This window comes from Syzygium oleosum, unplaced genomic scaffold (assembly GCF_021117445.2).
Source record: "Syzygium oleosum isolate NSW1041296 unplaced genomic scaffold, Sole_v2.1 Sole_v2.16, whole genome shotgun sequence".
Taxonomy (NCBI): domain Eukaryota; kingdom Viridiplantae; phylum Streptophyta; class Magnoliopsida; order Myrtales; family Myrtaceae; genus Syzygium; species Syzygium oleosum.
Window position 1 is genome coordinate 7,602,675 of NW_026607500.1, and position 24,789 is coordinate 7,627,463.

At 42.9% G+C, this 24,789-nt stretch overlaps 5 protein-coding genes and 1 pseudogene across 5 annotated transcripts; 1 reads left to right on the plus strand and 5 right to left on the minus strand.

Moving 5' to 3' along the window:
• Positions 1–1,993: 1,993 nt before the first annotated feature.
• LOC115686199 (uncharacterized) lies at positions 1,994–2,619 on the minus strand. The gene has a single exon (XM_030611421.2). It carries the CDS (start codon positions 2,454–2,456, stop codon positions 2,034–2,036), a length of 423 nt encoding a protein of 140 aa, XP_030467281.1. The 5' UTR covers positions 2,457–2,619; the 3' UTR covers positions 1,994–2,033.
• A 1,073-nt stretch (positions 2,620–3,692) lies between these two features.
• Positions 3,693–4,106, minus strand: LOC115686200 (uncharacterized). The gene has a single exon (XM_030611422.1). It carries the CDS (start codon positions 4,104–4,106, stop codon positions 3,693–3,695), a length of 414 nt encoding a protein of 137 aa, XP_030467282.1.
• Positions 4,107–6,251: 2,145 nt separating this feature from the next.
• LOC130140142 (uncharacterized) lies at positions 6,252–6,659 on the minus strand. The gene has a single exon (XM_056318756.1). It carries the CDS (start codon positions 6,657–6,659, stop codon positions 6,252–6,254), a length of 408 nt encoding a protein of 135 aa, XP_056174731.1.
• Positions 6,660–9,539: 2,880 nt separating this feature from the next.
• LOC115686201 (uncharacterized) lies at positions 9,540–9,971 on the minus strand. The gene has a single exon (XM_030611423.1). It carries the CDS (start codon positions 9,969–9,971, stop codon positions 9,540–9,542), a length of 432 nt encoding a protein of 143 aa, XP_030467283.1.
• Positions 9,972–17,826: 7,855 nt separating this feature from the next.
• Positions 17,827–21,196, plus strand: LOC115686202 (probable calcium-binding protein CML25; annotated as a pseudogene).
• A 1,209-nt stretch (positions 21,197–22,405) lies between these two features.
• Positions 22,406–23,000, minus strand: LOC115686203 (uncharacterized). Its single transcript, XM_030611424.2, has one exon. The coding sequence runs from the start codon at positions 22,863–22,865 to the stop codon at positions 22,440–22,442; it is 426 nt and encodes a 141-aa protein (XP_030467284.1). The 5' UTR covers positions 22,866–23,000; the 3' UTR covers positions 22,406–22,439.
• Positions 23,001–24,789: the final 1,789 nt, after the last annotated feature.

Below are 24,789 nucleotides of genomic sequence, written 5' to 3' on the forward strand. Positions count from 1 at the left end.
GACACTTGAACGCGGTGCCAATGGACATGGAAGACGGCCAGATCTGTAGGTGAGCTTGAGATTGCAACTTCCCTCCAAGCATGAAGGAGATGAACAGTGAAAAGATAGAAAAAGAAAAAGAAACTAAAAGAGAAATGTCTCCAGACAAAGATGGCCACGCTCGTTCTACGGGAATAAGCATGTGCTTGCCAATAAGTGATTTCAGACCTTCGTTTGAGATCAAATGTTTACTTCAAGCTCTTATTTGAGATGATGTTTATTATGGACTCCCTTTTGAGAAAACGCATCTTTTGGTACCATCCGGTTTTAATTTTTTTCGTCAACACCCATTTAGAATCTATAGTTCTAGTGTTAGGAGGAAGATTAGCTTATGACCACGTATTATTTTGCTTAATAGATTTTACCTCAACGTCCATTGCCAATTACAACTCTTTGGATCATCTGCCAAATCAATAACATAAGTGAAGAAGTCGGGTACAAAGACTTTTCTTATTCTTTCTATTGTTAAATGCTAAACATACTTCGCCAACTAAATTTGCTTAATAAGTTGATGTAGCAAATTCCTCTTAAGTGAAGCTCGCTTAAATAACTTTCGAATTCCAACGCTAGAAAACTGTCAAACTAACCAATAGATAAGAGCTAAAAAACAAGATAACTACTAGATAATTTAAAACTCTTGGTCTAATAAATTAAACGAACCAATAAAATTTTTAAGAATATTAAATTATTTACATTCGATGAACTTATGTTGTGTGTCTAATTGACACACAAATATATTCCTCAGCTGCCAAATAGAGAGAAAATGACCAAAAAAGTTCTAAAATTATTTTTACGACGGTCAAATCAGTTATAAACTTTTCAATTATATCGATTAAGTTCTAAATCTTTTCAGGATTTGCCAATATAGTCTTTTTTGTCAATTTTGACCGAAAATCATTGATGTGATGATCCGGTCACTGCTATCCATCCTATGTGTCGTAAACAGCGTTGGCGTAGATAATTTTTAATTTTTTTATAATTTTTAAAAAAATTATGATTTTTTCTTTTTTTCCTTGTTGCCAGTGGCCGGTCTCAAGCTATGGCAAGGATCACGACTATTTAGGCGCTTGCCATTGTCAAATCAAGATTGTGATTGCTTTAAAGATAGCCATTGTCCCTATTCCTTTCTCCATAGGGTTCTCTCTCTCCCTTGGATATGAGAAATATTATCTAACCCAACCCGATAACTTTTATTTAGGTCCATATTCACGTTAAGTCTGCATTTTATCACTGTGCGATAACTAAAGTCTCCATACAAGTGTTTGTATTTTCTAATTTAATAAGGCCTTCATCTTTGTGTGTCTACATAATCAACAAAAGCGAACAAGAAATTTCCCGCTCGTCGTTCCCGACGTTCGCCTTGCAATCCCTTCCAATCGTATGGGGCCCAACCACTGGACTCGACCTCCGCGGCAAAGCCCCAAAAAAAAAATCATCGGACCTAGGCAAGCCCATTACGGTCCATGGGCCTGACCAGGCCTAGGTAAAAAAAAAAGCGACACGGCGAGTCAGCTAACGGGCCATGCTTGGGCATGGGCACAACCACCGGACTCAACCCCAAAGGCCAAATCCAAAAAGAAAATGTCGGTCCATTAGGGCCCCATGGGCCCGAATTGGGCCTAGGCACGGTGTAGGACGTGGCCTGCCACCTCATCCATGGCCGTGCCTGGCCGTGCATGGCCTACTATCGATCCCTACCCACAAGAAAAGGAAGTTGCATCCATCCGCGTCATCCAAAGACGACATACTTTACATTTCTTGTCGGTTCGCATTCCGTTGACCCAACACTCATCAGCAAAAAGTTGCTCGAACAGGGAATGCTCCAGACAGAGCAAAAGCAAAATGGAGATGACAATCACACATTGAAGTAGAAGTTCCATGGATTTTCCATCAATTTGAGATCTCAAAAATCTACAATTTGTATGGACACTACGGACTCTAATAGCCGAACTTGTCGATCAAAATCAAAATGAATCTTTTCAAAGATGAAAAACTCATCTGCGCGCTGCTACGATTTCCTCCCCTGGCATCTTCCCTGGCGGAGACTGATCTGGAGACTCCGGCAGCCTCGCCGAGAAGTTCCTCGCCGGGGACTCCCCATCCCACTCCCGGCTCCGGTCATCCTCGAAGTTGAGCGCGTAGCTCGTCGGGTCGTACCCGAACTCGGAGGCAGCAGCCACGGCGGCGACCTGGCCCTGCCTCCTCCGGCGGCTCCCGATCCGAGCGACGAGGCTCTGCCACTTGTCCCGGATCTCCTGGGCCATCAATCGGAGCCACGCACAGGGTGATCGAGCCGCCCTGTGGCGGCCGCCCTCGTCGCGGCCCGAGGAGGCGGCGGTGGCATTGCTGCAGCCATTGTGGAGGCGGCAGAACAGGAGGCGCGGGGAGGACGATATGAGCTTGTGAATGAACAGCATTTTGGGTGTGTGAGGATGAGGTTGGAGGGTAATTTATAGGGCAGACGGGATAAGGACGGTGGCACGCGGCGGCGCAAGCGGCGGAGCAGAGCGGAGGCAGTGCTGAGTGATGTATCGCGGGCAAGTGGGGACGCGGTTTCTCGAGTTTATCCCGCGTGACGTTACGTTTCGTTTCAGTTTTTGCCCCATCACTTCATTTTTGGGGCAGCTTCGTAATTAAGCAAAAGTCGAGGGACCGGATAAGGGATAAGCTGCTGCCTTTTTCCCCTTTTCCGTGTTTGCCATGATTGAATTTAAATAATTTTTGGGCAGCACTAGTTCCGCTTCTGTGTGATTAGGTCTGCTCGATTTTCGTCGAAAAGATAAAATTGCCCTCGATTATTAGATTGCAATTTAAAGTGCCGGTCACAAATGATTTTACTTTCCTTTCTTTTTAAGTTTTTCTATTTTCATGTAGGATTTAGTTACCAAAAAAACAAAATTCCCATGTATATTAAAAGATGATGTGTTTTCTTTAATTGTCGGATTTTACTTCCATAAAAATTAGTTTTGATGAAAAGACATATCTCCAAAAAAATAACCTAGTTCTTTTCTATGCCATCGATCATATTTATGGATAAATTGTCCACTAGAATCTGGAAATAAATTAACATAGACAATTTTTTAGCAAAACCATTTGTTTAAAATTTTTTACTTTTGTTGTGCATATCACCATCGAATCCCATCTTATCAGCTTTCTTTTATATATAATGGGATGATAAAGCAAAAAAGAAATTTCATTGAAGATTTTTCAAAATAAAATCACGATTACATTCTTCAACGTGAAATTTGTCGGGCCTAGGCTGGCCCATGAGGGCCCTTGGGCCTAACTCGGCCTAGGCACAAAACGGACATGGCCTGCCACCTAACCGGGTTGGCATGACTCGCTACCGATCCCTCGTCATCTTTAAAGTAAATCCCATTCGTCCAATACTAAATTTTGCTTCTCGTCGGTTCGCATTTCATTGACACGACACTACCTGATCAGCAAAAATTGTTCGAACATGGAAAACTCCAGACGAAAAAAGCGAAAGCAAAACGGAGACGATGATGACATATGGAAGTAGAATTTCCATGAATTTCAGATCTCGAAATCTACAGTAAGTACAGGCAACTTGGATCGCTCCAAGGACTGTTGATAGCCCCCAACTTGTCGATCAAAATCAAAAAGATCTTTTCTTTACAGAGGAAACGACTTCAACTACAAGCTACAACTTCCCTCGGCAACTTCGCCGGCAGCAACCGATCCGGAGATGCCGGCAGCCTCGCCGAGAAGTTCCTAGCCGGGAGCTCCTCGTCCGACTCCCAGCTCCGGTCGTCCTCGAAGTTGAGCGCGTAGCTCATGGGATCGTACCCGAACTCCGAGGCCGCCCCGGCGACGTGGCCCTGCCTCCACCGGCACCTCCCGATCCGAGCGACGAGGCTCCGGCACTTGTAACGGATCGAGCAGGGCAACCGAGCCGCCTCGCGGGGGTTGCTGCCGTCGTCGCAATCGTCCGAGGAGGAGGCGGCCTCGTGGTAGGCGGCGGCAGCGGCGGCGTGGCCGTCCTGGAAGCAGCAGAAGAGGAGGCACGGGGAGGACGGTGATCGGAGCTTGTGATTGAGCGACATTTCGACAGAAAGAGCGACGAACTCGTAGCCTTGGCGTGGTCGGTGGAAGACCGTGAAGGGAGGGAATGGCGATGATGAAGAAGATGGAGAAGAGGATGAGGTTGGTTGGGTTTTGTTTTATCTATAGGACGTGGCAGAACAGAGTGGAAAGTCCACGTGGGAGTGACGATGAAGAAAACCGAGGGTTTGTTCGCGGGGGCAACTGGGAAGCGGTTTTTTTTGCGTTAATCCCGCGTGAGGTTTGGGGTGGTTTGGTAATTAAGCAAAAGTCGAGGGACCCCATAGGTCCTGCCTTTTTTAAAGTCTTTCTTTTGTTTTACTAAAGTTGGAATTTAAATAACTTATTTATGGGTTTTATTAGAACTATCAAATAGGCGGATTGAGTCCGGTCGAAAATGGTTCGAGCCGAATTGACCCATTTTCATGTAATACAAATTTAGTGATTCGTACCCAACACGTATCCGACCAAATCCATATTGCTAAAACACTATTATTTTTATCTCAATCTAGAAAATCTCATACCCAAACTAAGATGAAAGCACGGAGTAAGCGAGCACAATCGAGTGAAGGCGAGAGAGAGCGAAGAGAGAGCAATAGAGGTAGGTTAGATCTAAGTAAGTTGTTAACCCATTTAACATTTACATTATTTGAGCCTTATCGTTCTAAATTCATTTATGACTTATTTATTGAATATTACTAATCCATAAAACAGTCCAAACTAGCAAATATGGGTTAAGAAATGGATTTATGTCCTATTTTGACAAATCTAAATTTCAGCATACAACCACATAAATAGAGAGAATAAATGCAAAGAACATAATTGTGACTTCAAAGTCTTGACTCCTAACCATAGTCTCCTGAAATAGCTGCAACATGGGAAAGATGATTTATTTGAAGTTGGAGAATCCGTAATCTTGGAAATGTGATGGACACGATTAAATCCAAAAAGAAAATCAATAAAATTTGGAATATCGCAGTCTAAGCAAGTATAACTTGGAGGCAAGACGACAAAAGAAAGGGGATTAATCGGGATTTTTCCCGTGATATCAAATCAAATATTCGAAGGTTCGAATCCCTCTATCACCTCCAAATTACTATCACTCTTGATTTTCTTTCAATGTCTTGAGAAAGCGTATTATATAAATCGATCTACACACAAATAAATTATTAAAATCGAGGATTCAAATTGGGTTACTCCAATAATTTTTTTTTGTTCGAAAATGAATGTTTCATTTACATCTTAAAACGATATATGAGGGGCTCAAAACGAAACAAATCTCAACAGCAAAAACAATAACATCACGAACCGCCGTGATGAGCACACTTGCATCTCATAAGAATGAATATGTCTTGGCATCAATACAGAACTAATGGCGGCCAATTATTAAAGTTAGTAAGAATGAATCATTTTATTCCATAAATGCCCTTACACTAATCTCCACTTATCTCATTCGCGTGGCACTAGCTCTTCACTTGGTGGTTTCACAGATTTCCAAGCTGGTTTTCCCACATACCTGGTTTTCCCACATACCAAGAACTGCTTGCTCTCTCTCTCTCTTGTTGTAATAAACGAGATTGTCCCGCGGTGCATGAACGAAACGTGGGTACGATGAACGTTCCCTAATACTCAGTAGCTATGACATAATCATTGTCATTAACTATTAATTAAGAATGATGGGGTAGGTCATGTTGTTTTGGTTTGGATTCTAGTCATTTTATGACCCGAGCGTCTCGCGTGATTGTTGGGCTCGTGTGGTTCTCGAAGTACGAGTCCGCATATGAGAGGGCTCCACAAGAAAAGAAGGTTTTTTTTTTAGTCGACCCAAGAAAAGAAGTTAGCATCCATGTTATCCTTAAAGTTTCCCATTCATCCAATACTAATTTGCTTCTCGTCGGTTCGCATTTCGTTGATGCAACGCTACTCAATCAGCAAAATTTGCTCGAACACGAAAAACTCCAGGCGAAAAGCTAAAGCAAAATGGAGACGATGACGACGCATCGAAGCAGAATTTCCATGAATTTCAGATCTCGAAATCTACAATATGTACAGACAACTTGGATCCCTCCAAGGATTGTTGATAGCCCCCACCCAACTTGTCGACCAAAATCAAAAAGATGTTTTTTTTACAGAGGAAACGACTTCAACTACAAGCTACAAACTTCCCTAGGCAACTTCCCCGGCAGCAACCCATCCGGAGATGCCGGCAGCCTCGCCGAGAAGTTCCTAGCCGGGAACTCCTCGTCCGACTCCCGGCTCCGTTCGTCCTCGAAGTTGAGCGCGTAGCTCATGGGATCGTACCCGAACTCCGAGGCCGCCCCGGCGACATGGCCCTGCCACCACCGGCACCTCCCAATCCTAGCGACGAGGCTCCGGCACTTGTAAAGGATCAAACAGGGCGACCGAGCCGCCTCGCGGGGGTTGCTGCCGTCGTCGCAATCGTCCGAGGAGGAGGCGGCCTCGTGGTAGGCGGCGGCGGCGGCGTGGCCGTCCTGGAAGCAGCAGAAGAGGAGGCACGGGGAGGACGGTGATCGGAGCTTGTGATTGAGGGACATTTCGACAGAGAGAGCGACGAACTCGTAGCCTTGGCGTGGTCGGTGGAAGACTGTGAAGGGAGGGAATGGCGATGAGGAAGAAGATGGAGAAGAGGATGAGGTTGGTGGGTTTTATCTTATTTATAGGACGTGGCAGAACAGAGTGGAAAGTCCACGTGGCAGTGACGATGAATAAAACCGAGGGTTGTTCGCGGGGGCAAGTGGGAAGCGGTTTTTTCGCGTTAATCCCGCGTGAGGTTTGGGGCGGTTTGGTAATTAAGCAAAAGTCGAGGGACCCCATAGCTGCTGCTGCTTTTTGTTTTTGTTTTATCTCTCTTTTGTTTTGCCAAAGTTGGAATTTAAATATCTTTTTAATGGATTTTATTAGACCTATCAAATAGATGGGTCAGATCCGATCAAAAATGGTTCGAGCCGAATTGACCCATTTCCATGCAATATAAATCTAATAAATCGTACCCAACACATATCCGACTAAACTCATATTAGTAAAATACTTCTATATTTAACTCAATCTAGAAAAATCATATACAAACTAAGGTGAGAGCACGATGTGAGCAAGCGCCATCGAGTGAAGGCGAGAGAGAGTGAAGAAGAAGTAATAGAGGTGGGTTAGGTCTAAGCAAGTTGTGAACTCATTTAACACTTATACCATTTTAAACCCATTCATGATCCATTTACTGAATATCTAATTAACCCATATAACAATCCAGCCTAATAAATATGGGTTAAAACATAGGTTTATGTCTCATTTTGACAGGTCTAGATTTCATCATACGACCATATGAATAGAGAGAGTAAACCGTGACTTCAATATCATGACTTTCGACCTTAGTCTCCTAAAGCAGCTATGATGCAGGAAAGATGATTTATTTAAAGTTGGAGAATCCGTAATCCTGGGTTTATATCGAAAAAGAAAATCAATAACATTTGAAACACCAAAGACCAAACGAGTAAAACTTGGAGGCAAGACGACAAAAGAGAGGGCATTGATCAGAATATTCGATTTTTCACGTGATGTCAAATCATATATCCGAAGATTCAAATCACTCTATCACCCCATGTTATTATCACTTTTCACCTTATTTTTTTAATGTCTAGCCAAATACTAGCTTCGAGCCAAGTTAATGCATTTTCTTTTTGAAGCGGATAGGTGATGTTTAGGCCGGCTAAACCAATACCTTATTGGTGTGTTGATGCATCTCTTATACACATGTTGATGCGCAAATTGATCCCAAGCTTGAGAAAGCGTGTAACATAAATTGATCTGCATACACAAATAAATTGTGAATCTGGGGTTCTAACTGTGTTACTCTCAAAATTAAAGTTAGTAAGAATGAATCATTTCATTCCCTACATGCCCTTGCACTAATCTCCACTTAATCTCATTCACGTGACACAGCTCTCCACTTCTAATGGGGGTTTCATAGATCTCCAAGCTGGTTTTCCCACATTCCTAGAATTTGCTTGCTCTCTCTCTCTCTCTCTCTCTCTCTCTCTCTCTCTCTCTCTCTCTCTCTCTCTCTCTCTCTCTCTCAAGTTATAATAAACGAGATGTCCTGTGGTGCATGAATGAAACGAAAGCACGATGAATGTTCCCTAATACTCAGTAGCTACGACATAATCATTATAATCAATTAATATATAAGAATAATGGGGTAGTCACTAGTCATGTTTGGTTTGGATGTTAGTCATTTACGACTCGCGTGATCGTGGGGCTCGTGTGGTTCTCGAAGTGCGAGTCCGTATATGAGAGGGCTTCACGTCAGTGTGGATGGTAGTGAGCGTTCGAGGGAATGGTTCATGCACCCAATCATCGGTGCTCAATGCCGGACGTTTGCTCACCCGATAATTGGGAAAATTATTGAAAATGTCGTAAATTTATTATATTTGTATCAATTCAGTCTTAAACCTTTCATTCGTACCAATTGAGTTAAAAATATTTTCGCGTTTTGCCAATTGAATCTATTCGGCCAAATTTAACTAGAAATTGCTGACGTGGATGCTAGTAGTGCCACGTAGGACGGTCGGCGTTGACGTGAATAATTTTTATAAATTTTAAAAAAAAGTTAAAATTTTTATAAAGTTTTTAATTTTTTCTTTTTTTTTTCTTTTCTTTTCTTTCTTTTCTTTTACGAGCCCAGCAAGAAGGCCTTCCTGGGCTTGGAAGAAAAAAAAAAGGAAAAGAAAAAAGAAGAAAAAATTAAAAACTTTATAAAAATTATCTATGTCAGTGCGAATCGTGCCACATAAAACGGTCGGCGTCAACGTCAGTGATTTCTAACTAAAATTAACCGGATACTCAATTGGCAAATCGTGAACATGTTTATAAATAAATTGACACAGTTGAAATATTTATGACTAAATTGACATAAATTTAATAAGTTTATAACTTTTTTGGTATTTTCTCTCCGACAATCTAGTATAAATAATAGGTAAATGTGGCACTTGTCTCTAGGGGTGTATTCAAGTCGAGTCTAGTCAATACTCAGTGCCCTCGAGCTCGGTTTGACTCGATCCGTATGCACGACATTTACAACTCGACTCGAGTTTAATCGAGTATTAAAATTTATGCTCGAGTTCAATTCGACCAGAAAAATCGCGATATTCAAGCTCGACTCAAATAAAGTTGCATCCACATTATCCATAAAGTAAGTTCATTAATGACCAAAAAAAAAATAAGTTCATTCATCCAAGACAAAATTTACTTCTTGCCGTTTCGCATTTCATAACAGTGATCAGGCAAAATGCTCGAACACGGAACACTCCGAACAAAATGCGCAAGCAAAACGAAGACATGATGACACATCGTCGGAGATTTTCCATGAATTTCAGATCTCGACTTGTGGATCAAAATCAAAAGCATCTTTCGAGAAAAAGACTTCAACTAAATGCTACGACTTCCCTCGGCATCTTCGCCGGCAACATCAGATCCGGAGACACCGGCAGCCTTCCCGAGAAGTTCCTTGCCGGGAACTCCTCGTCCGAATCCCGACTCTGATCGTCCTCGAAGTTGAGCGCATAGCTCATGGGATCGTACCCAAACTCCAAGGCCCCGGCAACGTGGCCCTGCCCCCACCAGCACCTCCCTATCCGAGCAATGAGTCTGCGGCACCTGTGCCGGATATCCGGCAGCGGGAGCTCCTGGGCCGTGGAGCGGAGCCACGAGCAGGGCGGTCGAGCTGCCCTGCGACGGTAGCCATCGTCACAGTCCAAGGAGGTGGCCTCGTGGTAGGCGGCGGCATGCCCGACGACGAAGCAGCAGAAGAGGAGGCACCGGGAGGATGGTGATCTGAGCTTGTGATTGAACAACATTTCGACAGAGAGAGCGATGGACTGGAAAGAGAGTGAAGAGAGTGAATGGTGACGAGGAAGAAGATGGAGAAGAGGATGAGGTTGGTGGGTTTTATTTATAGGTCGGACCGGATAAGGACGCGATCGTGCGGCGGCGTCAGCGGCAGAGCAGTGCGTGTGACGAAGAAAACCGTGGGATGTTCGTGGACAAGTGGGAAGCGTTTTTTTGCGTTAATCTCGCGTGGGTGTTTTTACTTTATTTTTCTCAACTTATTTTTGGGCAGTTTGGTAATTAAGCAACAGTCGAGGGACCACTTAGATGCTCCTTTTTTTTTAATCTCTTTTGTTTTACCAAAGTTGAAATTTCATTAACTTTTTTATCGGTTTTATTAAACTTGTTAAACGGGTGAGTCGGATCGAAGATAATCCGACTTAAATTGACCCATTTCCAATGTAATATAAATGTAGTGACCCATTCTTAATACATATCTAATCAGACTCATATTGTTACAATACTTTTATATTTAAACTAATTTAGAAAAATTCATACTCAAATTGAGGTCAAAGCATGGAGTAAGCGAGCGCGATTGAGTGAAGACGAGAGAGTGTGAAAAGTGAGTTATTATGAACCCATTTAACACTTATGAATAGAGAGAATAAACGCCAAGAACAAAACAGTGACTTCAATGTCATGACTTCTGAACTTAGTCTCCTCAAGCAGCTACAGTGTGGGAAAGATGATTCATTTGAAGTTGGAGAATCTGTAATCCTGGGAATGTGATGGATACCATTAAATCCAGAAAGAAAATCAATAAGATGTGAAACATCGCAGGCTAAGGATGCGTTTGTTTCGCGAAAAATAATTTCCAAAAAAACACTTTCCTCATTTTCCGGCGTTTGATTTGTTTAGGAAAATAAGTCAACTGAAAATGTTTTCTTAGTCAATAGAAAATGTTTTCCTACCAAAGCTTAAATTCAGGAAAATAATTTCCCCTTTAAAAGAACCAGAAAACTTTTTTCAAAGTATGATTAACTATCGACGCTTGTACCCGAAACTCTACATTTGAGCACGAAAACCCCCACGTTAGTTTCCGAGTCTCGACATTCAGGACCAGATGTCGATGGCCAGGCTCGATGTCCAGGGCCTGGGCCCCCGGCACCTATGCCCGGGTCCATCAAGGTTGAACCCGAACCCCTAGTTCCCGTACTCGATGCTTCAACACGCAAACTCGGGTCCATAAAGGCCATGCTTAGGCCACCAATACTCAAGCTCTAGTCCCGACCCTCCGACCCGAATCCACAAAGGCTGTGCGCAGGTCATCAGCGCTCAGGCTCGGATCCTTAATGAAACGATTGTTTTTATAAAAATATTTAATTAAAAAAACGAATTTTTATTTATTTATTTATTTTTAAAAATCATTTTATATTAGTTTTAAAAAAATCGAATTATTTTCTTTCTTTCCTTTTCTTTTCTTTTTTTTCTTTTCTTCCTTTTTCTTCTTCCTTATGCCGGTCGCCGGCCACGGCGACAGTCGGCAAGCTCGCGGCAGCCTTTGGCGGTGAACCTCAAGCTCGAGGCTCGATCGATCCAAGCGAGCTCGAGCTTCGCCGAGGTCGGCGAGCCCAGGCTCGGCCGAGGCCGGCAAGCTTGTGACTAGCCAGATCCAGGCGAGCCCTGGCTCGATCGAGGCAAACGAGCTCGAGCTCGCCTATGGCCATTGTCAGGCAAGCCTTGAGCTCACCCGTGGCCATCGCCAGCTGGTCGCAGTTGAGGGAAAAGGAAAAAGAAAAGGAAAGAAAAGAAAAAAGAAAATAAAAAAATAAAAAAAATTTCAATTTTTTCAAAAAAATAAAATAAAAAATAAAAAGAGAAATAAAAAATAATTAAAAATTCGATTTTTTTTAAAATAAAAAATATTAAAAAATCATTTTTTTTTCCTAAAATGAAGTCATGAGATTTAAATCATTTTCTAATGAAATCCAAACATTAGAAAACGATTTTCATTATGGATCACTAAATAAAGGAAAACTAAACGTATTCATGGAAAATGATTTTCTGGAAAACATTTTCCTTTATCATTAAGTTTTCCGTTAAACAAACGCAACCTAAATAAGTATAACTTGGAGGCAAGGCGACAGAAGAGAGGGAATTGATCGGGACATTTGATTTTTCACGTGATATTGAATCAGATATTCGAAGATTCGAATCCCACTATCACCTGCCACGTTACTGTCACTTTTCATTTCTTTCAATGTCCCGCCCAATACTAGCTTCGAGTCCTGTTAATGTAGCTTCTTTTGAGCGAATAGGTGATGTGTAGACCAGTTAAACCAATCTTTGTGGGTGTGTTGATGAATCTCTTAAACATGTGTTGAAGCGCAAATTGATCCCAAGCTTCAGAAACCGTGTTACATTAATCAATATGCATGCATAGATAAATTGCGAATCAGGGGTTCAACCTGGGTTACTCCGATAATTAAAGTTAGTAAGAATGAATAATTTCATTCCCCAGATGCCCTTGCACTAATCTCCACTTAATCTCATTCACGTGACACTAGCTCCACTTCCAATGGTGGTTTCATAGATCTGCAAGCTAGCTTTCCCACGTACCTAGAATTGCCTGCTCTCTCTCTCTCTCTCTCTCTCTCTCTCTCTCTCTCTCTCTCTCTCTCTCTCTCTCTCTCTCTCTCTCTCTCTCTCTCTCTCTCTCTCTCTCTCTCGTTATAATAAACGAGATTGTCCCATGGTACACGAACGAAACGAGGGTACGATGAATGTTCCTCATTACTCAGTAGCCGCGACATAATCATTGTAATTAACTAATAATTAAGAATGATGGGGGAGTCATGTCGTTTGGCTTGGATTCTAGTCATTTACGAGCCAAAGCGACTCGCATGAACGTTTGGTTAGTGTGGTTCTCGAAGTGCGAGTCCGCATACGAGAGCGCTCCACGTTGGTGTGGATCAGATTGAGTGTCTGAGGAAATGGTCCATGCACCCAACCATCGGTGCCTGCCACCGGACGCTTGCTCACCCAACAATTTGGTATAAATAATTGGGGAAATATGGTATTTGTCTCTAGGAGTGTCTTCGAGTTGAGTCCGGTCGATACGGTGGCCTTGAGGTCGGTTCGACTCGATCCATATATGCGACATTTAAAAGTCGACTCGAGCTTAATCGAGTATTAAAATTTATGCTCAAGTTAGATTTGACCAGAAAAATCACGATACTCGAGCTCAACTCAAATAAAGTTGCATTCACTTTATCCATAAAGTAAGTGCATTCATCCAAGACAAAATTTACTTCTTATCGGTTCGGATTTAAATCACGCAATACTGATTAGTAAAAATGCTTGAACGCGAAACACTCCCGACAAAAAGCGAAAGCAAAATAGAGACGATGATGACATATGAATGTTGGAGATATAAATATATTTAGGAGATTTTGTGTATTTCTCTTGATTGATTATAATTGTCATTTCAAAACTCAAGCAATATTTCAGTCAACAATTTGAAATAATAGATCTTGGGCGACTAAGCTTTTACGCTTAGAGGTTCATTCAGATTCTTTGGTTATGATATTTCCCAAGCCAAGTATGCCACCAATCTTATCTCTCGAGCCGAACACACAAATAATAAGATCATTACAACTCCTCTTAAGACAAATGCCAAATTTGATGCTTCTCTTTGGAATTCTACACTCTATCAACAACTAGTCAGTAGTCTTCTATATCTGACTGTTACTCAATTTGGTATAGCCTATGCTATCCATATTGTTAGTCAGTACATGACTCTGCCTTGTACTTGGTATAGCCTATGCTATCCATATTGTTAGTCAGTACATGACTCTGCCTTGTACGACTCTATTTGATGGCCTTCACTTTTCTGCTTAGTATACCTTAGAGTTGACGATTTATTCTTATGCTAACTAGATTGGTAACCCTCAAAATTGTCGCTCCACTATGAGTTACTATTTCTTTTTGGGCATCTCACTTCTCTCATGTTGTAGTAGGAATCAAACCACTGTCGCTCGCTCTATTATAAAAGTAGAAAATCGAGCTCTTGCTAAAATCGGATCATGAGTTAAGTAGACCTAGGATGTTAGAATATATATTGTATTTCTTTTAATTGATCCTGTAAAGTCTCGTGTACTCTTTGTTAATGAATGACCAGAAAATTACATTTTTCTATTATCAGAATTCTCAACTTCCAAGCATATATTCCATGAATTTGAGATCACGAAATCTACAATATGTACAGGCACCGTGGATCCCTCCAAGGACTGTTGGTAGCCCAACTTGTGGATCAAAATCAAGAGGATCTTGAGAGAAAAAGACTTCTAACTGCACGCTGCGACTTCCCTCGGCAACTTCGCCGGCAGCAGCCAATCCGGGGACACCGGCAGCCTCGCCGAAAAGTTCGTCGCCGGGAACTCCTCGTCCGACTCCCAGCTCCTATCGTCCTCGAAGTTGAGCGCGTAGCTCATTGGATCGTACCCAAACTCCAAGGCTGCGACGTCGCCCTGCCTCCTGCACCTCCCAATCCGCGTGATGATTCTCCGGCACTTGTACCGGATCTCCGGCAGCAGGAGCTCCTGAGCCGTCGAAAGCAGCCACGAGCAGGGTGATCGAGCCACCTTGCAGTGGTTGCCGTCGTTGCAGTCCAAGGAGGCGGCAGCCTCATGGCAGGCGGCAGCGGCGGCGTTGCTGTCGTGGAAGCAGCAGAAGAGGAGGCAAGGGGAGGATGATCTGAGCTTGCGATGGAACAACATTTTGTGGGTGAGAGAGTGCACGATGGACTCGGAGTCTTGCTCTGGTCCGGTCTATGCAAGACTACAAAGAGAGTGAAGAGAGTGAATGGTGAGGAGGAAGAAGATGGAGAAGAGGGATGCAGTTGGAGGGTTATTTATAGGTCGGACCGGATAAGGACGGCGGCGTGCGGCGGCGCGAGCAGCGGAGCAGAGGCATTGCGAGTGATGGAGAAAACCGCGGGACGTTCGTGGGCAAGTGGGGAAGCGGTTTTGTGCGTTAATCCCGCGTGGGTTCTTCCACTTTTTGTCTTTCTCACCTTCCATTTTTGGGGCAGTTTGGCAATTAAGCAAAAGTCGAGGGACCCGATAGCTGCTGCTTTTTCCTTTTCCTTGTTTACCAAAGCTGAATTTATATAATTATAGTTATGGGTTATCATATGACGATATAAATTACAGCGGGGAAAGGCCAAGAACGAAATCGTGGCTTGGAAGTCTTGACTGCTGATCTCAGTTTCTTGAAGCAGCTACGATGCGGAAAGTTAATTTAATTTGAAATTTTAGAATGCTGGGAATTTTATGGACATGATTAAATTCTAGAAAGAAAATCAAAAGGGGGAATACGGGATACCGTCATCACTTGATGGCATTTGAACTGTAGATCGTATCTTCATCAATCGGCATAGGATTTTGTATATCATCGGGCAGACAAGCGTAACTTCGAGGCAGGACGGCAGAAGAGAGGAGATTGGGACATTCGCTTTTTCACATGATATCGAAATAGAATATGCAATTGTCCGAATTCCTCTATCGCCTCCCACAGTACAGCACAATTCCTTTTCACCCTTTTTTACCTGTCCAGCCTAAAGCTAGCTTAGGGTTGTGTTAATGCATCATTTTTCTTCAAGTGGACTTTGATGGTTTTTGGGCTAACTTTCGCGCACCTCAACTAGTCCACCTCCTCAAGCCATACTAAGGGCAAACTCCCCCATTTCAGCCTAGCACCATTCTCTCAATAAGACTTGAATCAAAGATCACAAGAAAATATACAAACTCTCTTGCCATCTAAATCAATACCATGTTGGTGTGTTCATGCATCTCTTAAATATATGTGCTCACGGGCAAGTTGACCCCAAGCTTGAGAAACCATGTTACATAAACCAACCTGCACACGCACAGAGATAAATTGTTCAATCTGGGGTTCAACCCGGGTTACTCCGACAATTAAAGTTAGTAATATCGAATCAATTTTTTCGTACTACCGCCTTCGTAAATTTGTTCCAAGTCTAACTGAGGTAGATCTTGCCATGGAAACATCTTTTCATATCCCGCACGATTAACTAAATTATATACTCATATTTATAGAGCATTAACACTTAGAAGTTGCTAAATATTGGCTTAATAAACATTATGGGTCGACAAGCTATTTTACATTGTAGAGTTCCAAGAGCGTGGGAATTCCCTAGATGCCCTTGCGCTGATCTCCACTTAATCTAGCTCATTCACGTGACAATAGCGCTTCACTTCTAACGGGGGTTTCATAGATCTCCAAGCTGGTTTTCCCACGTACCTAGAATTGCTTGCTCTCTCTCTCTCCAGTTATAATAAACGAGATTGTCCCATGGTGCATGGACGGAAGGAGCGTACGATGAATGTTCCCTAATACTCAGTAGCTACGACATAATCATTGTAATAACTATTAATTAAGAATGATGGGGGAGTCATGTTGTTTGGTTTGGATTGTAGTCATTTACGAGCCGAGTGTCTCGCATGATTGTTGGGCTCGTGCGGTTCTCGAAGTGCGAGTCCGCATATGAGAGCGCTCCACGTCAATGGGGATTGGAGTGAGTGTCCGAGGATATGGTTCATGCACCCAACCATCGGTGCCCGCCGCCGGACCCTTGCTCACCCGACAATTTGGAATAAATAATAGGAGAAATGTGGCAATTTGTCTCTTGGGGGTGTATTCGAGTCGAGTCCGGTCGCTATGATGCCCTCATGCTCGGTTCGACTCGATTCGTATACACAACATTTAAAAGTCGACTAGAGCTTAATCGAGTATTAAAATTTGTGCTCGAGTTCAATTCGACTAGAAAATTGAGATATCCGAGCTTGACTCGAATGAGGTTGCATCCACGTTATTCATAAAGAAAATTCATTCATCCAAAGACAAAATTTAATTCTTGTCGGTTCGCATTTCATTGACACGACACTGATCAACAAAAATGCTCAAATGCAGAACACTCAAGACAGAAAGCGAAAGCAAAATGGAGACGATGGTGACATATCGAATGTTAGAGATATAGATATATTTAGGAGATTTTGTGTATTACTCTTGATTGATTCTAATTGATATTTTGCTACGTTAGATAGTCATCTTCTAAAGCCTATAAATAGACTCGTGTACTTTTCAATTGTCATCACATTTTTCCATTATCACAATTCTCAACTTGGTATCAAAGCTATTATAATATGAGGAGCGCAACCATCGAGTCCGTTTCTAACAACACACATAGGCCGCATTTCTCTACCGTGGTGTCATGACATCAACCGTATAAGCCACGTCGCTTCACGTAGTTATCACTGCACCAGCCGTACAGGCCGTGTCGCCTCCGTTTCTCCACCAAGCCCGCAACTTCAGTTGCCATTCGAGAATCTTTCGCAACTTATTTTGGAAAACAGAGACCACCACCGAACTCATTGCCCTAAGAAGAATCAAATTCTAAACTTTCATAGCAAAAGAACGATAATATCGGCCACACGCACTGCCATGTCTTGGACCCACTGAAGCCCGTCGCCTGTAAATGATTTTCCAACGCATTTTGGTCACTATTTTTACAATACATCACCACAATGGGTCGGGTCGGGTCGGGCTTTCACGATACCCAACCTGACCCGAAATATATAGAGTCTCGCTTGACCCGACCCGACCCAAGACCATGTTCAGCATATTCTCCAAGAATAAGGTCGGGTCGGGTCGGTCCGAGTCGGGTTTAGGGTTTGTTCTCTGCAGCTTGTTCTGTACCTCCTCCTCCTCCTTTGTTTCTCTCTTTTTGCATTTACGTATCAAAAACCGCAAGATCTCCCCCCCAAAATCACAACGAACACAGATCAATCCCACCCCATCGGGATTCCGTTTTCTCATCTCCCCAAAGAAACCAATCATCACGAACCGCGTTGCTTGCCCTTCCCGATAGCCTGCATTTCCGTTCCACGATCACCATGTTCGAATCGGTAGGTTTCCGATCATGGGTCTCCGATCCCTCTTCCGTCAGAAGAAACCCACCATGGCGATGGCAAGGGGGTCCGCATTGGCCACCCCGCTGGGGTTGCGGTCCTCGTCAATGGGGTCCCGGTCCTAGATCGAGGAGCTGGAGCAAGTGTTCAGGAAGTTCGACGCCAACGGGGACGACAAGATCTCAGTGTCGGAGCTAGGGTCCATCATGGGCTCCCTTGGCCACCCGGAGACGGAGGGGGAGCTGGCCAAGATGATCCGTGGGGTGGACTCCGACGGGGACAGGTTCATCGACTTCGGGGAGTTCGTGGAGCGCTAAACACCAAGGGGGTCAACCCGGACGAGGCGATGGAGAACCTGAGGGACGCGTTCTCGGTGTACGACATCGACGGGGACGGGTCCATCACCGTGACAGCCGTCGCTCTGGCGGAAAGGATCGATGGGGAGATGGAGCTCGCCAGGGAGGTGGGTCTCGGCGCAGAGAGAGAGAAGAGAGCGAAGAGGGAGAGAGGGGGGGCTAGGGTTATATTTGGTACCGGGTCAAAAAAGCCCGGCCCGGCCCAGCCCTATCCTAATAAATACCCACATCTAAAATCCATACCCATAGAAAATAGAAAATAAGACCTGACTCCAAAATACCTTAAAATTTCGGGTCGGGCCGGATTGGCTTGGGTTTTTTTGACACCCCTAATCACCACCACTAGGTTCCTAGTCTCCCAAGGAGTCCAACCGGCCAAACTCCTCCGCCAACAGACACCGCATGGGCCTTCACGCGCCGCTCATATCTACTACGCATGAGACGGACACGCCCATGTGCAACGCATGTGACCAGAGCTCCGGAGAGATTTGCTGACGTCACGGTTATGTCATTTCTTACGTCATCCTGCCAGGTCACCATTGGTCGTTGACTGATGACCGGTTCCGAGGAGCTAGTCTAACCGGTTCAAGCACTTTTAAACTAGTTCTTGGCCATCTCAGACCGATTCCCCAGGTACTTGAACGTTCTGCGTGCCTTTTTGGCCTTATTTGTTCCATATTGGCTTTCCAGGTTCTGGCTTCTTCACATCTTTTGTCCAATCTACGGTGAAGTGCATATTATGGATAAATATGAAATTGCGATCTCCAATTGCCATCAAATACAACCTAAGCAACTTACAGGGATGGTTAATCAAACCCCGAAATCAAGGTCCACATGCAAATTCATCTATCACTGCCGCTACCGTAAAAACTTCACTTGATGGATTGTCTATCACTTTTTCATTAGAGGGTCTTCATTCCATTCTTCGAGAATTTGGTACCTCTAGCTCCTCTGTTCATTTAGTTGTGTCTGTCACTTCAAGTACTTCTGATTCGTAGTTTTTTTACTCCATTGCTGCAGTCATAGGACTTTATATTCCAATTTGTTTCGGTCCAAATCATTCACTTCACATGTCCCTATTATTCACAAAGCTAATAATTTACAAAGAGAGTCAGACACACAAGAAACATCTCAACATCCACATTATCATTGCCTAACACATATATGATTCCCAAACTGTCTCTAAATTTGATATCAGTAAAACAAATGTGTGAACTTGGCTTCGATATTTACTTCTCTTCTTATGGTTATCATGTGCAAGATCCATGGACAGGAGAGACTATTGGGATATATCGCATAGTGCGATGCCTATTTGATCTTATTTCCCTGAATATTCCCAGCTCCTTCGCTAGTTGTACTGCCACCATGTCATTTGAAACTTGTCATTCTTAATTAGGTCATATTTCTTCTTATAGACTATGATCCTTGATTTCAAGTGATCATTTGGGTCCCGTTGAAAATAAACAATTTGATTGACCGCCTTGTCAATTGGGAAAATATCATGCATTGCCAATTGATTTCAGTGAGTCTGTCTCCCATGCTCATTTTAATCTTATCCACTTTGATATTTGGGAACCATCTCCAACTCCCACTATGGGAGGCTCTCGCTATTTTGTAATCTATACATAGCTTTATCTTATGAAAAATCGATCCGACTATACTCGTATCTACCGTGATTTTATTGTCATGATAAAAACACAATTTTCTCAATATATCAAAATCTTTCGTATTGATAATGCAATGCTTTAGAGACACTAAATTTCTTAGAATTCTCTCCCAAAATGAAATATTGTTCATCATTCTTGTTGAGGAACTTCCCTGCAAAATTTTCGAGCACAATGTACACAGACATATTTTAGATATTACATGCACTCTTCTAGTCTTTGCTTCTTGTCTGAAACAGTTTTGGGGAGAGACTTGTCATACTGTTGTATACACCATCAACCGTATACCATCACCTGTAATAGATAACATATCTCCTTATGAGCGCCAATATGGTAGTGTCCTCAATTATAATCTTCTTCGAGTCTTTTATAGTGCTTGTTTTGTACATCTTGTCCAACATGAACGCACGAAGTTAGAGCCTTGTGCCCGTTTATGTTTCTTCCATGGGTATTGCATTAAGCACAAAGATTATAGATGTTGGGATCATATATCTAATAGTCTTCAGGTGTCTTGTCATGTTACCTTTGGGAAACATAAGAGACTTTCCTCTATTCATCCCTTCCTGTCATCACCTCATGTTGTTTTTTTCACTAACACTTCAGTGGATTTATTCTCAAGAGTTCTCACACCTACCATCCACCTGTGAATCCTCTTCTCTAGAACTGCCTCCATCTTCTTCTAATCTTGATGTAGGTTCTACTGACGGTACCACCTCAGCCACTTTTGACATGTTTGCTCTATCTGCGGATTCTCCACCGGCTGACATTCCATTATCCTTTGTCCGTCATTCCATTAGAATAAGTCAACCTTTTATTCGACTTTGTAATGAAAATTGCTTTCCTTTATGAACCTCGCGCATATAAAGAAGCCAGTACTCATCCTATTGGCAGCAAGCAATGGCAAATGAGTTGTAGGCCTTAGACAAATCTCATATATAGGATTTGGTTGATTTGCCTCCCGGTAAGTGCACTGTAGGTTGTAGATGAGTGTATAAGATCAAAACAAAGGTAGATGGTACTGTAGATTGTTACAAAGCTCGGTTAGTGGCGAAAGGCTTTACTCAGGACTACATAGTACATTATGAAGAGACTTTTGCCCTTATTGTGCACCTTACTTCTATCTGTAGTCTTCTTGTTGTTGCTACAGTTAAATGATGGTCTCTATTTTCAGATGTATGTTAAAAATGCATTCCTAAATGGTGATCTTACTGAGGAAGTTTACATGGTGCCCCCTCCGGGATAAACTCATTCTTTCAACAAAGTGTGTAGATTATCCAAAGCATTATTTGACTTGAAACGGGCTTCTCGTGCATGATATTCCAAATTTAGCTCCATCATGGAATTTCTTGGCTTTAAATCTAGTCCCTATGACCATGGTTTTTTTGTTCGACGCACATATCGTGGGTATATTATACTGCTCTTGTATGTGGACGACATGTATATTACAGGTGATGATCATATTGGCATTTCAAAACTTAAGCAATATCTCAATCAACAATTTAAAATGATAGATCTTGGGCGACTAAGCTTTTAGGCTTGGAGGTTCATTCAGATTCCTTTGGTTATTATCTTTCACAAGCTAAGTATGCCACTGATCTTATCTCTTGAGCCAGACTCACTGACAACAAAGTCATTACAACTCATGTTGAGACAAATGCCAAATTTGATGCCAAAGATAGGGCTCCTCTTTCGAATCCTACACTCTATTGACAATTAATTGACAATCTTATATATCTCACTGTTACTCAATTTGGTATAGCCTCTACTATCCATATTGTTGGTAAGTGCATGACTACGCCTTGTATGACTCATTTTACTGCAATCTTTCGAATTTTTTGCTACATCAAGAGTACGTTACTTCATGGCCTTTACTTTTCTGCTTAGTCTACATTTGAGTTGATGGCTTATCCTGATGTAGACTGGGCTAGTGATCCCCAAAATTACCATGGTTACGCTAGCACTACTAGAAGACATGAGTGTGTTAACATAATAAAACAGTCATTTATTACGACAACCGAAGCGCTATTCAAATAGCACATATTAATGTTTTCAATGAACGAACTAAATATGTTGAAATAGACTGTCATTTCATTCGATATCATAATTTTCATGGCATTGTTCATCCGTTGAACAGCTAATATTCTCACCAAAACATATCCACCTAGGCGTTTTCTAGATCTTTTCTTCAAACTCAAATTAACCATTTTCAAATCACCTTGAATTTGAGAAGATGTTAAAAATATAGATATATTTAGAAAATTTTGTATATTTTTCTTAATTGATCCCGTAAAGTCACGAGTACTCTTCATTTGTGAATGACCAGAATATTACATTTTTCTATTGTCACAATCTCAACTTCCGAACAAATTTTCCATGAATTTGAGATCTCGAAATCTACAATATGCACAGGCATGGATCCCTCCAAGGACTCTTGATAGCCCAACTTGTCGATCAAAAAATCAAAAGGATCTTTAGAGAAAAAGACTTCAACTGCACGCTGCGACTTCCCTCGGCATCTTCGCCATCGGCAGCCGATCCGGAGACACCGGCAGCCTCGCCGAGAAGTTCCTCGCTGGGAACTCCTCATCCGACTCCCGGCTCCGATCGTCCTCAAAGTTGAGCGCGTAGCTCATGGGGTCATACCCAAACTCCGAGGCCGCGACGTGGCCCTGCCTCCGGCACCTCCCGATCTGAGCGATGAGGCTTCGGCACTTGTGCCGGATCTCTGGCAGCGGGAGCTCCTCAGCCGTGGAGCGGAGCCACGAGCAGGGTAACCGAGCCGCCTTGCGGCGGTGGCCGTCGCCGCAGTCCGAGGTGGCGGCCTCGTGGTAGGCGGTGGCATGCCCGCCGTGGAAGCAGCAGAAGAGGAGGCACGGGGAGGAGGATGATCTGAGCTTGTGATCGAACAACATTTCGACAGAGAGAGCGATGGACTTGGAGTCTTGGTGTGGTCTGCGCAAGACTGTGAAGACAGTGAAGACAGTGAATGGCGATGAGGGAGAAGATGGAGAAGAGGGATGAGGTTGGTGGGTTTTATTTATAGGGTGGACCGGATAAGGACGCGATCGTGGGGGCGGCGAGAGCAGTAGAGCAGAGCGGTGCGAGTGATGAAGAAAACCGTGGGATGTTCGTGGGCAAGTGGGGAAGCGGTTTTGTGCGTTAATCCCGCGTGGGTTTTTTTCACTTTCTTTCTCTCAACTCCCATTTTTGGGCAGTTTGGTAATTAAGCAAAAGTCGAGGGACCAAAGTTGAAACTTTGATAACTTTTTTTATATACTTACACTTATAGAGCATTATTACTTAAAAATTTACTAAATATTTGCTTAATAAACTATATGGGTCGATTTCGACCAAAAAAAAAAACACTAAATGGGTCGACAAGTTATTTACATGGTCGAGTTACAAGAGCGTGGGAATTCCCTTCATGCCCTTGCACTAATCTCCACTCAATCTCATTCACATGATACTGGCTTCTTCACTTCTAATGGGTGGTTTCATAGATCTCCAAGCTGGTTTTCCCACATACCAAGAACTGCTTGCTCTCTCTCTCTCTCTCTCTCCTGTTATAATAAACGAGATTGTTCCGTGGTGCATGAACGAAACGAGGGTGCGATGAACGTTCCCTAATACTGAGCAGCTCCGACATAACCATTGTAATTAACTATTAATTAAGAATGACGGGGGGAAGTTATGTTGTTTTGGTTTGGATTCTAGTCGTTTACGAGCCGAGCGTCTTCGCGTGATCGTTGGGCTCGTGTGGTTCTCAAAGTACGAGTCCGCATATGAGAGTGCTCCACGTCGATGTGGATTGGACTGAGCATCCGAGGAAAAATGGTTCCTGCACCCAAGCATCGGTGCCCGCCGCCGGACGCTCGCTCACCCGACAATTTGGTATAAATAATAGGGGAATATGGCATTTTGTCTCTTTGGGTGTATTCGAGTCGAGTCTGGTCGATACGGTGCTCTTGAGCTTGGTTCGACTCGATCTGCTATTCGATACTCAAAGCTTGACTCGAGCATATAAAGGTATTTATGCTCGAGTTCAATTCGAGTAGGAAATTTGAGATGCTCGAAATCGACTCGACATGATTATAATCTATTAATGAAAGAAGGCGACTTGATCTCGAAAAAAAAAAAAAAACTCGAATCATGTGGGCATATAAGTTAATTGTGAGGGTATTTATATGTCTCTATTTTCAAAAAAACTTGTTAGTAAAATAACTATGAAGTTATATATGCGGAAGCCAACTAAGATTTGGTCTTTTCAATTGAATCAATTTAGTACTGAACCAATTTAGTCATAAATCTTTCATATTAGTACAAATTTAGTCCATCCGGCTAATTTAGGCCAGAAATTGCTAACATGGACACTGGTTATCTTACGTGGCACAGTCGACGCAGACATAGATATTTTTATATATTTTTTTATTTTTATCCTTTCTTTTTTTGCTTTCCCTTTTCTTTTTGCCAGTGGCCGGCGAGGGCGAGCGCCAGTTAGGCCCCCGAGTGAGGTCTTCTTGTGGTGGGGTAGCCACCGGTAGGGGTGTCAGAACCGAACCGAAAAACCGAATCGAGATACGAACCGAACCGAACCGAACCGAAAATTTCGTGTATTTTGGTTCGGTTTCGGTTTCGGTTCGGGTAATGATAAATAACCATCCTTTTTTTATCGGTTCGGATTATTTCAGTTCGGTTCGGTTTATTAACCGAACCGAACCAGAAAAAGTTAAAAACCCATGCTCGACGCTCTCACCACTCCCAAAACCCAAAACTCTGGAAATTTCCTCCTCCACACGTCAATGCACACCACCGTCAGCGACGATTCAGGGCCCCCGT

Coding starts and splice junctions, on each gene's coding strand:
- LOC115686201 (XM_030611423.1), bottom strand. CDS start 9,971: ATGTTGTTCAATCACAAGCTCAGATCACCATCCTCCCGGTGCCTCCTC.
- LOC130140142 (XM_056318756.1), bottom strand. CDS start 6,659: ATGTCCCTCAATCACAAGCTCCGATCACCGTCCTCCCCGTGCCTCCTC.
- LOC115686200 (XM_030611422.1), bottom strand. CDS start 4,106: ATGTCGCTCAATCACAAGCTCCGATCACCGTCCTCCCCGTGCCTCCTC.
- LOC115686199 (XM_030611421.2), bottom strand. CDS start 2,456: ATGCTGTTCATTCACAAGCTCATATCGTCCTCCCCGCGCCTCCTGTTC.
- LOC115686203 (XM_030611424.2), bottom strand. CDS start 22,865: ATGTTGTTCGATCACAAGCTCAGATCATCCTCCTCCCCGTGCCTCCTC.